We start from the raw sequence: 15,033 nt of genomic DNA on the forward strand, positions 1-15,033 counted from the left end.
GAAAGACTGGGAGCGCACAGACCCGCCCTCTAGCCGCCATTTTTCGGTCTCGGACTCCATCAGGCAGGAGGAGTGGAGCCGAGTATAAAGAAGGGAAAGGCAATTATAGAGGGACCCTATTATTCAATTTTCCAGAGGATACAAATATACGCAACAAACTCTACATTTTTGTGGCTAGAAATGCATGCATTGGAGCGGAGTCACTATTTAGTGAATTAATTTTGTGAAGACGTGTTGCAGGCCGCCATTTTTGTTACTGCCTCAAAAGTCTGTCGGGACTCCAGAATATAATTTTTAAAATATATTTCCCCGAATCGTGCCAATGTTCGACCAAGAAATTCCAAAATTACAATTTGGCCTCCAGCGCGCAGCTATTTGCAACATTGTTTCGACATGGAGATTCGTTTAATCTAGAAGTGAGGCGACCTTTTCCGTTCTCATTTAGACAGTGACTGGATATATATTGTTTCATGAGATAGATACGATTATACTTTTTTCGGAAGAGGGAACGAAAAGGGGAACCTTGATTGAGCATTGTTGCAGCCAGGCATTCTAAATGTGTGTCACTTCTCGTAGTTTGACACCGAGATCTGCCATTTATCATTGACAATAAACGTAGAAACATTATGCTTCGAAGTTGGCTCAAGCTAGTCACAGCCTGTCTCTGAAACGCCAGGTAACGTTTCTATTGGATGTAGCTAGCTGAAACCTGCAGCCTTCGGCTAGAAATTGATTCAAGACGAGTATAGGGCGACGGCTTGCCCTGCCCTGGATCTTCAACATTTAGTTGTGAAAATCGGTTTCACATCGTTGTCTATCTAGCTTATTTGGTTAACTAGTGTATTTGTATTTATTTATTGTTTAAACTAATATATTTGTTATTTCTATTTTGAGTTAATCTAATTTAGATCAAATATGTCATCTGCACGGTTTGATTCATCGGACCGGTCCAGTTGGTATTTTGGGCCGGTGTCGCGACAGGAGGCGCAGAATAGATTACAAGGACAGAGGCATGGCATGTTTTTGGTTCGGGATTCCTCGACCTGCCCTGGCGACTATGTGCTCTCAGTATCTGAAAACTCCAAAGTGTCCCACTATATCATCAACTCCTTGCCAAGCAAGAGGTTCAAGATCGGTGACCAAGAATTCGAGCACCTCCCAGCTCTTTTGGAATTCTACAAAATCCACTACCTGGATACGACTACACTGATAGAACCTGCCCCCAGGTAAGGAACTGTCATTCATAGGCTGCACCTGCGACCACAAACCACTCAAAGGAATGCAGTTAAAAGCAATTAGGACTTAGGTTCGCAAGATATTTAGAATTTCAATTATTTGACACATTTCCTGATATGTGATTGACCTATTAGAAACCGATTCTGATGGTTGTACCCCATTTCAATCATAAACTATAGGCTACCAGGCTTATACTTAATAAGTGACCTGATTGACCTCTCTTGTAATGTCAAGTCTAACAAGGAATTGTGTAGTCCCTTCCAGTGCTAGCCGGTTTGAGTCATTGTTGCTGCATAACCATTTGAACCTTGTCTAGTTGTATGTTCACAAAGAGGGTCACACTTTAAAAACAGTAGTGACTTCTATTTTGTGAGAGGAATGTATATATTTCCATCTAGTCAGCTGATGGTTTCAGTAGTTCAGCAGTAAAACTTGTTAATATTATCTTGAAACAGTCTTTTGAAAATCTACATGTTAATCTGTATTTTATGCTCACCCTCCTGCCCAGGTATCCTAACACAGCGATAGGCACCGGCCCCATTCAGACGATGGGGGGCCCAGAGGACAACCTGGAGTATGTGCGAACTCTGTACGACTTCACGGGCAGCGACACTGAGGACCTGCCATTCAAAAAGGGGGAGATCCTGATCATCCTGGAGAAGCCTGAGGAGCAGTGGTGGAGCGCCAAGAGCAAGGAGGGCCGCGTGGGCATGATCCCTGTGCCCTATGTGGAAAAGCTTGTTCGACCCTCCCCTCACCCTGGCCAGCCCCCTCACAGCTCCCGCAACTCCAACAGCTATGGCATCCCAGAGCCGGCCCACGCTTACGCCCAGCCTCAGACGCCCTCGCCCCTGCCTCCTGGCACCCCTGGAGCAGTCATCACCCCCCTACCCTCCATGCAGAACGGGCCAGTCATGGCTAAGGCCATCCAGAAACGAGTGCCCTGTGCATATGACAAAACTGCCCTGGCTCTAGAGGTAGGAGTTCCTCACTTTCTGTTCTAGTATGGCTTTGTGAAGGGAGGCCTAAATGCTCCCAGTTGTCCCCTATTCTCATATTTGATTAGTTGGTTCACTATGTTGTGTACATTTTATTAGATTTAATGAGCTGGTACTGTGGAAGCTGCATTGTAGTTTGTCAGGAACTATAGCCTGCAGCCACAGTACACATTGTGCCAAATATTATGTATCAAGTCATTTAAATACAGTTGAGTTTGAGACAGTTCTGATGCAGCAAGCATATTCTGTCTTGCATCCCTCATTTTTAAGTAATCTCCTTTCCTCCCTTTTCTCTTCTCCTGACCAGTGGTATAGATTCCATCAATCAGTCTGTGTAGATTTTTCGTGAGGAAGCACAAAGTTGTCAGCTTTTTCTGGAGTATAAATGCTGAGGGTGGCGGTGGGTGGCTCTGAGCTCTCTGGACTCCTCTCTCTATTTGTTAAGCTCATCCTCCAGAGCCACCCGCTAGGCTTGGGCGGTATACCACATACCGGGTTATTAGGAAATAGCCACGAGGTGGTTTTTCAATGCTGTTGAAACTGTTTTTCAATACATTTCTATATGGTTAGCAACTTTTAACTTTTTAAGTAAATACCTGCAGTCAAATTGTACAATCCGTTAGGAGATAAAGCAGATCGCGTTCTTCATTTCACCTGTCACATTATTTTACATTTGGAAGCTTACTGTAGTTCCCCAGAACAGTTGAGCCAGTCATGTTTGTTTGTAAATAGCACAATGGGAGAAAGTGGGAGCAAGTGAGTCCAGCTGTGTGTGACAGGAGCGCATTTTATGTTGAAAGTCAGGTGGGTTTTTTTTTTTTTCAATAGAGTGATCAGGGATGTGCAACTATAGTTTATCTTCACAGAAAATATATTAGTGCAACACATTTGGCAGAAAATAGCTTCATTGTCATCAGATGCCAACAGAAGTGCAACACTATTTGGCTGGCAGCCACACAAGTAAATGAGCTTACAATGAAAAAGCAGGGGGTTTTTTTTGGGGGGGGGGGGGGCACGATGAGTGGCCATCATATTTCTAATGTTTATCATAGAAAAAATGTAAACCGCTACATTTCAAAATGTTTTAGCAGAGAAGTAAGCTAGCTACACCCAGAAAAGTATCTACACATCAGTCAGAGCGCTGTCTTTTGATAGAATGCCCATTTGTGAATTCTCATCCGAGTGGAGTAGTGCGTCTGAAGCACAAAATTAGTTTGATGAGCAGAAATTACAATAAGAAAAATTTTAGGTCTGCGTGTAAACGCAGATCACCCCTTTGGATGAGTTATCTGTACAGCTGCCACTGCAGCTTGATTTCCTTGTGTTTTCTCCTCTGTTCTGGGACCCTCTGCTTCTCCCCTATCTTGTCAGAGCAGGCAGGCCCATTGCCCTAGTGACACCCACTTTATAAGCTGATTGACTGTTTTTGTAATTCGTTTATGTTTGCTTGCGCTCGTTAGCATATTTAGCTAGCAGCGTCCATGGAAATTCGTTATTACTTGTGCTGATTTTGTTAGCATTCTGGTAATAGGTTTTTTGAGTTTTTGGTGACCCCATGTGTACTAAGCCGGTAATACCGTAAATCCCGGTATGAGAGAAGGACTGCATGAGAATATGAAAATCTGGATAACGCCCAACACTGGCTCCCGCTCTCCCACAGATCACCCCTAATGGTCAGGTACCCCACAGGGGGAAGCTAGGGCCGATGATATGCCAGGTGGGATTCTAACACCACCACTCAAACTTCATTTTTGGTCTGTTTAACCATTGAAGTCAACTCTTGATTATTCTCTGTAGACCTCTTGCTCTGAGAGAGAGAGAGAGAGAGAGAGAGAAATCCTGAGATTATTCATTCATTAGAGGGACGTGTTTTGTGAGTCAGGTCAGTTTGTTCTCATCATGTATCCTCCAGAGCAGATGGAAGGTTTGTGTTTAAATTCCCATCTGCCAGAAAGAGAGTCAGGGGTTGTGTGAATTGCACCACCACTTTCACAAACTAGAGCAAGGCTGACTAATGCCTTGGATTTACCATCCTCCCCCACAATACAGCAGAGTTTGAGTCAGTGGAGAAAAATTGGGTATTACGATAACTTCCACCACCTTGGATTAAGTCATCTGATTTAATCATGGAAACTGCTGTGGCTCCACATCAGAATCTCTCAGCTTTTTTCCTCCTGTCTCTGACTCTGAATATAGTTTCCATCACACCACCTGAGGGAATGGTCACTCCTCCTAACTCAGGTGACTTATTTCATGACTTTGAATGTATTGGTTTGGTATGAACATCTGTAGGCAATGTCCAGTCTCCTTTCACCCACAGCCCTCGACTGTAGCAGTATTTGGAGATTGGAGATTAGCATATTGTCAAATGTGCTATTAGTCATAGTGCACATTTTCAGAGGGAGAGAGAGATCTGCAGCATTAGTCATCAGTAGCTAGTACTAGACCTCCACACTAAAGTAAACCATCTCTCATTTAGAGATTCTGCTCATGGTGCATCCGTGTTTCCACAGCAGGCCTCTGGTGGGTACACGTCTGTTGGGGACTTCCCCCTGGTGTTGCTGCACTGTCCTCATACACCCACTCATCATACATCCACTCTTCATACACACACTTTAAGGCTTAAAGTTTAAGCTTAAAGTTTAAGCATTTATGAGCATGGTCTTATTTCTATTACAGCATATTGGTTGACTTATTCATATTCCATTCACCCAAGTCTGTAACATGGATAGGTTTAGGCTACTACATGATATTGTGTTAGCTTTGTGTTACACATCATCAGGTTGCTACAACCTAGCTTATGAATTAAAGTTTATAACGTAGGTGCACAGGTCTAGAGAATTTTGAATAATCAAGGTGATAGTGACACATTCAATACCGCTTTGCACACTCTTGCCTGCATCTAGCTGATCTAGGGTGTAATCATTAGTCCAACAGTGTGAGTTTCTGTTGGACAAATTCAGGTATTTTTTATCTGTTTTCTGTTTGCTTTTGTTTAAGAAACATTTTTCAACAGAATCAGCGGAATGAATACACCCCTGATCACACGCAAACACAGTTCACTTTCATAGCAGCCACATAAAAACAGCATGATCACTTTGCTCATTGTGTATATATAATTCCTTTTCGCAACTACACTGAACAAAAAATTAAAATGCAACAATTAAAATATTTTACAAAGTTACACTTCATATAAGGAAATCAGTCAATTGAAATAATTTCATTAGGCCCACCTCTATGGATTTCATTTGACTGGGAATACAGATATTTATCTGTTGGTACCTTTAAAAATAAGTAGGGGCGTGGATCAGAAAACCAGTCATTATCTGGTGTGACCACCATTTGCCTCATGCAGCGCAACACATCTCCTTCGCATAGAGTTGATCAGGCTGTTGATTGTGACCTGTGGAAAGTTGTCACACTCCTGATCAATGTCTGTGCAAAGTTTCTGGATATTGGCGGGAACTGGATCACGTTGTCGTACATGTCGATCCAGAGCATCTCAAACATGCTCAATGGGTGACTTGTCTGGTGAGTATGCAAGCCAAGTAAGAACTGGGACATTGTCTGTATCCACAAATTGTGTACAGATCCTTGTGACGTGGGGCCGTGCATTATTATGCTGAAAAATGAGGTGATGTCGGCGGATGAATGGCACGACAATGGGCCTCAGGATCTCGTCACAGTATCTCTGTGCATTCAGTATGCCATCGATAAAATGCAATTGTGTTTCGTTGTCCGTAGCTCATGTCTGCCAATACCATAACCCCACTGCCACCATGGGGCACTCTTTTCACAACGTTGACATCAAGACCCTGGCGAGGACGACGAGTACACAGATGAGCTTCCCTGAGATGGTTTCTGACAGTTCGTGCAAAACATTTTCAGTTGTGCAAACCCACAGTTTCATCAGCTGTCCAGGTGGCTGGTCTAAGACGATCCTGCAGATGAAGAAGCTGGATCTGGAGGTCCTGGGCTGGCGTGGTTACACGTGGTCTGCGGTTGTGATGCCGGTTGGATGTACTGCCAAATTCTCTGTAGAGAAATTAACATTAAATTCTTTGGCAACAGCTCTGGTGGACATTCCTGCAGTCATGCCAATTTCACGCTCCCTGAACTTGAGACACCTGTGTTGTGACGCACCTGCACATTTTAGTGGCCTTTTTTTGCCCCCCGCACAAGGTGCACCTGTGTAATGATCATGCCGTTTAGTCAAATTCTGGGCATGCCACCCCTGTCAGGTGGCTGGTATATCTTGGCAAAGGAGAAATGCTCACTAACAGGGATGTAAACAAATTTGTGCACAACATTTGAGAGAAATTAGATTTTTGTGAGTATGGAACATTTCTGCGATCTTTTATGTCAGGCCATGTAACATGGGACCAACACTTTTTACTTGTTGGTTTTATGTATTTGTTCAGTATATAGTACCAGTCAAAAGTTGACACACCTACTCATTCCAGGGGTTTTCTTTATTGTTACTATTTTCTACATTGTAGAATAATAGTGAAGACATCAAAACGATGAAATAACACGTATGAAATCATGTAGGAACCAAAAAAGTGTTAAACATATCAAAATATATTTCAGATTCTTCAAATTAGCCACCCTTTGCCTTGACAGCTTTGTGTACTCTTGGCGTTCTCTCAACCAGCTTCATGAGGTAGTCACCTGGAATGCATTTCAATTAACAGGTGTGCCTTGTTAAAAGTTAATCTGTGGAATTTCTTTCCTTAATGCGTTTGAGCCAATCAGTTGTGTTGTGACAAGGTACAGGTGGTATACAGAAGATAGCTCTATTTGGTAAAAGACCATGTCCATATTATGGCAAGAAAAGGTCAAATAAGCAAAGAGAAATGACAGTCCATCATTACTTTAAGACATTACTTTAAGACAGGTCACTCAATCTGGAAAATTTCAAGAACTTTGAAAGTTTCTTCAAGTTCCGTTGCAAAAATCATCAAGCTCTTTTGGTTCCAACTGCCATGTCTTTGTGAGAAGCAGAGTAGGTGAACAGAGGATCTCCGCATGTGTGGTTCCCACCGTGAAGCATGAAGGAGATGGGGGTGCTTTGCTGGTGACACTGTCAGTGATTAACCAGCATGGCTACCACAGCATTCTGCAGCGATGCTCCATCCCATCTTTTTTGGTCTTATAGGCTGACCACACTGCTCGTGTCGCGTGTGCGAGCGTTGCAAAATCATTTTAGAAATCTATGTTATTCAATTTTTGCACCCACACTGTTCGCACATGCCATCTCCTCATTGGTAATACCCACGTGGGTGATTGAAAGACGAACTGTGTTGCCGGTTGTCGTGGTAATACTATGAAAGTTTAGATGCCAATCACCATATAAGTTAAACGATGAAATAGCCTGGGAGGAGGAGAGATGACTAGAAACGATTCGGTTGACCATTTTATGTGTGGATTAATTGTTGGAGTAGAGGACCTTGTGCATTTCAGGTAAAATAACAACCTAATGTTTATATCCCAGGGCAAATTAGCTAGCAACAGCAAGCTAGCTAAATAGGACAAATTAGCTAACAAGTGCAAGCTAACTAGCTAAATTGCCATGAATGTTTAATGCTTTTTGACCTGTCCCCAAATTAATGTCATTGGTTCAGAGTTTGTTTTGATATTTTAACCTGCGTGTCGTGATCGTGTTTGGTGTAGGGGAACAAAATACATTTATGCACGATGGGGCATGCGCGCAGCAGGTTTGGGTTCTGTGTTACGATTTGTTTTTCAACAGGACAATGACCCAAAACACACCTCCAGGCTATTTGGTCAAGAAGGAGCCTGCTGGAGTGCTGCATCAGATGACCTGGCCTCCACAATCTTTAAAAAAATATGTATTTCACAATTTTTCTGATATTCACTTAGACGTATGGTCCTCCCTAGGGCTGTCCCTGACCAAACCCCCCCCCCCGCCAACTTCTTTCAACCAATCGATTTAGCCAACGTGTATTTTTCCATATAAAGACACACCCCTATGTGTTTTAATAACATCAACTATATGTAGGCTACTGCGCTTGTCTGATGCATTAAGCACACTGTGATTAAATAATTAAGACGCACAATTGATTCGAGGGAGCCAGAGATCAAGAGCCTAACCAGAATTTTTCCCGAACCACCTTCTGCTGGCTTTCACAGATTCTGGCACTACGCTTCCGAAGTTGCCGGTAATAGTCTACACCAGGGGTTGGCAACCTTTTCCATTTGGAGTGCCAATTTATCTTGTCAATTCTATCGATCTGCGTGCCAGTTATGTTTTTCATATGCACATTTTCGTGGATTAGTTTATTTTATGATAGTCTTCGTATCTCAGTCATTGTCATGTGATTCAATGAAATTCTATGAAAATTATGCAAATCTGAAAGTAACTTCTATTGCCAACTTTGTAAAAAATATCCTAGATAAAGCCAACAAATAAAAACATTGCAGCCTGACGGTAGAAAATATCCTGATTTTGAAAAATAAATAACTTTGGCTACTCATGGCTTGTCTGCAAGGAACTTGAAACATTTGTATCAACTTGGTCCAGCCTTAAGCTTGTGCTAACAAACTTGCAACATTGTATTAAATATTCTGGACCCTCAGTTAACCATGCTGGTGAGCTCCGGATAGGCACAGCTGTAGGCTATTTGCGTACAGGATAAGAAGTAATCAGGTATTTTCTGACGTTTCCACCCACTGGATCACAGCATTACATTTGTTTTCTCTTTCACACAGTGGTTATTGAAAGGGACAATTATTGAAAGGGACAATTTTTCAAATAGGCTACATTAAGGAACTATTGTCAATGGATGTAAACACAGACTTTGTTTACTTGCTGTTTGAGGTGAAGATAAAAATGACTGAGAGGCTCCACAGCTCAGTAGTGCTGAGTTAAGACAGTCAGAAATACTACATTTGCACGCAGGCCTGGTAGCCTAGGCCTACTTCTGAGTAGTCAGGTGCACCTTACTCAACATTGACAGGAACGCTCTAAACAAAACACAATGAATAAATTGACAACTCGGAAATGGATTGAAATTAACCAATATTTGTTTCTCACAAGTGTAGCCTAGGTTGCGCGCGCTGTAAACGTGTCAACTCCAAAAATGAGAACGCTAAAAGACTGTAATAATATATTGAATGCAATAACAGAAATTACAGTTACCAAACATTGTAGATTAAAAATTATGTGAATTAACAGTAAATATGATACTGGTGTGGCATCCCCGAGGCCTCCACAGTGGATTAGTCCACTGAGATAGGTGTCAATCAAGACAAAAAAATTCTCGCTCGACCAAACAATCGACCAGTCAACTAAATTGGGTCAGCCCTAGTCCTCTGAGGAGCCTCCACTGGTCCATATGTGTAAAGTGTTTTGTTATTAGTCTTTTACACTTCATCTATCTCTTTCTGTCTTTTTTTTCTAGTCTTCTCATCGCTCGCTCACTCTCTTTTCCTCTCACACACTCACTAATGCGATCTCTTTCACTCTCTGAATTGCTTAGAGTAGGTCATTTCCTACAGCAGAAACCTACAATTTAGCAGCAGTCTATTTTGGGGCCTATCTGCTTCCGGAAACAAAGTCATTATTCTAACTCCATCTGAAGGGAGGAATATACCCTGTAATCTACCACCCACTCTTACAGAGAGGCTTACTGAAATCTGGTTATTACTAAGGTATATTACTTTAGTAATATACTATTACTAAATATATTAAAGTTATTCTTAACATAATTTACATTGTAATGATAAGAACCATTTGCAAAATCAGTTTAGGAAAATTGTATCACCACACAACAGAATCATTTCTGATCTGAAGAAAGTGCTAGTAGCCTACACATTGGGATTTTACACAGTGGTTATGCAGGACCACATTCACCTACTAAAGCTTTTTGGTCGACCTGACCCAATTCACATAGAAATGTGATTTATAGATCTGTCATTCTTCATTGAAAGCAAGTCTTAACCTTTCACGAGCCTCTACCCCGGGTCCGGGATCACCCCCCACCCCCCCCCACACACTGATTAGCATAGCTAGCATAGCTTCACAAGTAGATAGTAGCATCTAAATATCATTAAATCACAAGTCCAAGACACCAGATGAAAGATACAGATCTTGTGAATAAACCGCATCATTTCTGTTTTTTAAAATGTTTTACAGGGAAGACACAATAGTAAATCTATTAGCTAACCACGTTAGCAAAATACACCACTTTTTTAACTACACATTTTTTCCTGCATCAGTAGCTATCACTAATTCGGCCAAATAAAGATATAAATAGCCACTAACCAAGAAAAAACCTCATCAGATGACAGTCTGATAACATATTTATGGTATAGGATAGGTTTTGTTAGAAAAAAGTGCATATTTCAGGTAGAAATCAAGTTTACAATTGCACCGACCATCACAACTCGACTAGAATTACTACAGAGAGCAACGTTTATGACCAATTTACTCATCATAAAACATTTCATAAAAATAGACAAAGCATAGCAATGGAAAAACACACAGATCTTGTGATTTCAGACAATATTTCAGATTTTCTAAGCGTTTTACAGCGAAAACACAATAAATCGATAAGTTAGCAACCACATGTGCAAACGTTACCAGAGCATCGATTCAAGCCAAAGAGAGCTATAACGTAATCATCGCCAAATATATTAATTTTTTCACTAACCTTCTCAGAATTCTTCCGATGACACTCCTGTAACATCATTTTACAACATACATATAGAGTTTGTTCGAAAATGTGCATATTTAGCCATAAAAAAACGTGGTTATACAATGAAAATAGTAGCAAATCAAACCTCAAAATGTCGGACGTCATCTTTCAGAGTGATCTAGTTTTAATCAAAAGCTAATCATATACTGACTAAAAAATACAGGGTTGACAGGAATCGAAAGACAAATTAGTTCTTAATGCAATCGCTGATTTACACTTTCTAAAATTATCCTTACTTTCTTATACAGCGTTCGCCAAGAGAAGCTATAACAAAAACAAAATGGCGGAAAATGCGTTTAAAATATTTCGACAGAACAACGATTTATCATATTAAATATTTCTTACTAGAGGTGATTTTTCCATCAGATTCTTGGGCAATGTATCCTTTCTTGGGTCTAATCTTCTTTTGGTCGATAGATGTCCTCTGTCCTTCGAAATGTCACTAACATCGACCGAGACCCCGAAACGTGCCCAAAGCTTCAAAGTGCACGACAAAGAAATTCCTCAAAATCGCACTAAACGGATATAAAATTGCTATAAAACGGTTCAAATTAACTACATTATGATGTTTTTAACAACTATAACGAGTAAAAACATGACGCGGAGAATATTGCTGCTAACACCATTTGGAAGGAGGCAAGTCCGATGTCCATCTTGCGTAAGACGCACGAAGGGAAAGAACGGTACTTCCACGTTTTGTTGTTTTATAGTGGCTCTGATTGCGCAATCGACTCCATTCAAAGCGTCATGACGTACTGACACCCAGAGGAAGACGTAGGCAGTGTCGGTTTCTCCATAGCATTTACAGGCACCTTAAAACCGACCCCAGATCAGGGGTCAAAATTTCTGAAATCTGACTCCCTGTCAGGAAAAGTGCTGTAGAAGTAGTTCTGTACCACTCAGAGACAAAATTCCAACGGCTATAGAAACTAGAAAGTGTTTTCTATCCAATAATAACAATAATATGCATATTGTACGATCAAGAATTMAGCACGAGGCAGTTTAATTTGGAGACCAAAAAATGCTAATGCGAAACAGCACCCCCTATAGTTCCAAGAAGTTAAGAAGCAGGAGATCTGTTCTATGTACTCTATTTCTATGCTTCCTGTTTTTAAATTTCGTTTTTACTTCTTTTACTTTCGTTTTTTGTACACCAATATATTTCAGTGGTTTATATGGTACAATGATTCTCTACACTATACATTGTTTTGTCACATAAACTGAAATTAAGCATACTATTATAATTTTAGCAACCGGGAAATGATGGAGCGATTTGTGCATAATGCGCCTTTTTAAATGTTGACTAGATTAACATGTTCTTTCACTATGCAAGAAGAGCATGCGTTGATTACAAATGGCAGTATTAAAGCTGAGGAATTTGTCTGAAGGATTATGGATTGCAGATAGGTCTGGATGACTTCAATGTCCATGAAGCCTCATCTGATCTAATCTTTCTGCAACAACATCTAGAGCCTTCCCTCCACTTTCAGGTTTTAATCTTCCTCTTAACAATGCCAACTTTCCGCATTTAATCCTGAGTAAATAGCATGTGGTCTGCAGTTTGGGGTCACGCACAGTGTCACAAAGCATACAATTTATGGCTTTCTGCTCAGTCTGTCATAACCATAGTACAGTGTCAAATACATGAAGGGTTGGCCAAATCACTTTTTCAGTGAGTCAGTCAGTACTTTGTTAACATGTGATGGCTGCTGTTGGCACTTATCTTAAATTTTACACCCCATTTTTCTGTGTTATTAAGGAAAACTCTTCTAATGCCATGCTCCATTTCTCCTCAGGTGGGTGATATAGTCAAAGTGACGAGGATGAACATCAGCGGTCAGTGGGAGGGAGAGGTAAATGGCCGGAGAGGTCTCTTCCCCTTCACCCACGTCAAAATAATAGACCCCCTGAATCCAGATGAGTGTGAATGACCTGGACCCCAACCAACCCTTCCACAGTGACACCCAAAATGCTGGCTGTCTCCACCCCGCCCGCCAGTGTCACCACGGTTACGCGCTTGCCTGCTTGAGGCTATACCGCAGCGCTCCCTGTTATTGTCACGCCAACCATCGTGCAGCTTCCTGACTGTTTACAGCTACAGACTTAACTAAACTCCTACATCCCCAACTTGGTTACAGTTTGGTCTGTGGTTTTTGCCTTCATGTCCTTTAATGTGTGTTGCCATGGCTCCCACGACGCCATGTCTTACCTGGTCATTTTTTTTATTTGATATTTTGTTACATTTGATTACTTAGGAATTTGTTGAGAGCTTGCTTGTGTGTTTCGTGTTGTGGATGGGAGGAGGTTAATGTAAAAAAAGAAGGGGGGAAGAGAGTGAAATGTGACTGAACATCACATGAACTGACTGAGGTCAGGAGAGCAAAGGCATAGAGGGCTTCAGGTGGGGCCTGAGGTTAGAAGCAGCCAGTTAACTGTCTCTCACCAAACAATCATTCACTGTTGTACCTTAACCACAGCCACACATACACACCGGTAGACCATTACTTGTTTAGGGCAACTGCTGTGTGTGTGTGAGGATCAGTCTCTTTTCAGCTCAGCTTGTGTCAGACAGGGACAGGAGGACAAGCCCACATGGATCCTGCCTTGTGGAATAGCCCACAGCCTCAGTGACATGAACCTAGTCGACAGAGTTCCCTTATTTATGTTTTCCCAAGACAACATGTGAAATGGCCATGTGTGATGACATCTTTTTGTTTTATTTGTGCCAGAAATTCAGGAGTTCTGCAAGGTGTTTGTCATAGTGTAAATGCATGGCTGTGACCAGGCTATAGCCAATGTTATAAGATGGCTTATAAATACTTTTGAGGGGTAAGGGCTTTTCTATGAGACAGATGCCTCCTGCATCCAATGATATGGGTCATGGGAGGCGGGCAAAGGTTTCATCCAGCCAATGACACCCCATCAATACCTTTCACTGAAAATGCAACTTTCGCACAAGCAATCCTTTCCTGTTCTCTCTCTCTCCAAGTTCCCTAAGGTGGTGATTGGGTACACTTCTGTCTTGCTTGTAGACGGTGTTGAATGTCGAGCACAGGTTCTGGGCAGAAAACATGGTTGTCTTTGGTATGTCTGTTGTGATGCCAGAGCTGTCCTGCTCTCAGGTGTGTGTGTGTGCACGGGCTGATAAAGTGCTCTACTAGATCTCTGCTGTAAAGAAGAAAAGACTTACCCTTGCTGTTCTCTCCCTGAGTGCTTTCCCTCAATCCCCCTGAGCTTTTTCATTGGGTAGAGTAATACCATTGTACAGCTATCAATCGTGTCCCAACTGTACTGTTTTTGTTTATTATGTTAGCCAGCTGTTAGACTGAAAATTAGACCGAAGGTCGCTTTCTAAAAAGGGAGAAAAAATGCCTGTTGGTGGCCTCTGCATGACTTCTTGGCCTTGAGGTTTTTCTTCCTGGTCAAATGCTGCTTTGTCAGTTCTAATTTCCTCAAAGTATGAATTAGACTTTTTTTTAATTATTTTTTTTACATTATCTGTGGAATAAATCCTTTCAAATGTAGTTTGGATTTCCTTGTCCAACCTCCCATATTAACCCATCTGATTAAGCAATACACCAATCCTAATTATTGTTTTTGTTAGGTGAAGACGTTTTCAACCTGCTTCAGATTTTTTTCAAGGCATTAAAAGTATTACTGTGCTTTTCCCCTCGTGTTTAAGAGAGCCTCCATGTTGTATTCTTAATTCAAAATGAAAAATTGTGCCTTTTTATTTTCTTATACCATTTACATGTGTTAATATTTCCCATGGTTAACACCCGTGCTGGTATGACCCTTTATGTACAGAACAAGTCAATAAAATGTACATCTACTTCTTTAAGTTGCTCTGACGTCTTTCTTATGAGATGGGAATACGAATGCCCCAAATAAGTCTCCTGCTCAGCATAGATGGGGTGGGGGGTGTGTACGTTAAAGTGGAACAGGAGAGGAGTGGGATGTTTTTGCTCTCTGCTTCATTTCTGTCAGTTCCAGTTTTGATTGTGGCTGTGCCCAGGAGAAAGGAAGCAATTAATTAATGTTAATGAAGTGCTAATAAAAGAAAGCTTGCACACACAGCG

At 41.4% G+C, this 15,033-nt stretch overlaps 1 protein-coding gene across 1 annotated transcript; it reads left to right on the plus strand.

Annotated features, from left to right (window-relative positions):
• Positions 1 to 11: 11 nt before the first annotated feature.
• Positions 12 to 14,795, plus strand: LOC111963980 (crk-like protein). The gene is made up of 3 exons (XM_023987603.2): positions 12 to 1,226; positions 1,745 to 2,213; positions 12,751 to 14,795. Exons 1-3 carry the CDS (start codon positions 916 to 918, stop codon positions 12,883 to 12,885), a joined length of 915 nt encoding a protein of 304 aa, XP_023843371.1. The 5' UTR covers positions 12 to 915; the 3' UTR covers positions 12,886 to 14,795.
• The last annotated feature ends 238 nt before the right edge of the window (positions 14,796 to 15,033 follow it).

The sequence above is a fragment of the Salvelinus sp. IW2-2015 genome, linkage group LG5, assembly GCF_002910315.2.
Source record: "Salvelinus sp. IW2-2015 linkage group LG5, ASM291031v2, whole genome shotgun sequence".
Classification (NCBI taxonomy): domain Eukaryota; kingdom Metazoa; phylum Chordata; class Actinopteri; order Salmoniformes; family Salmonidae; genus Salvelinus; species Salvelinus sp. IW2-2015.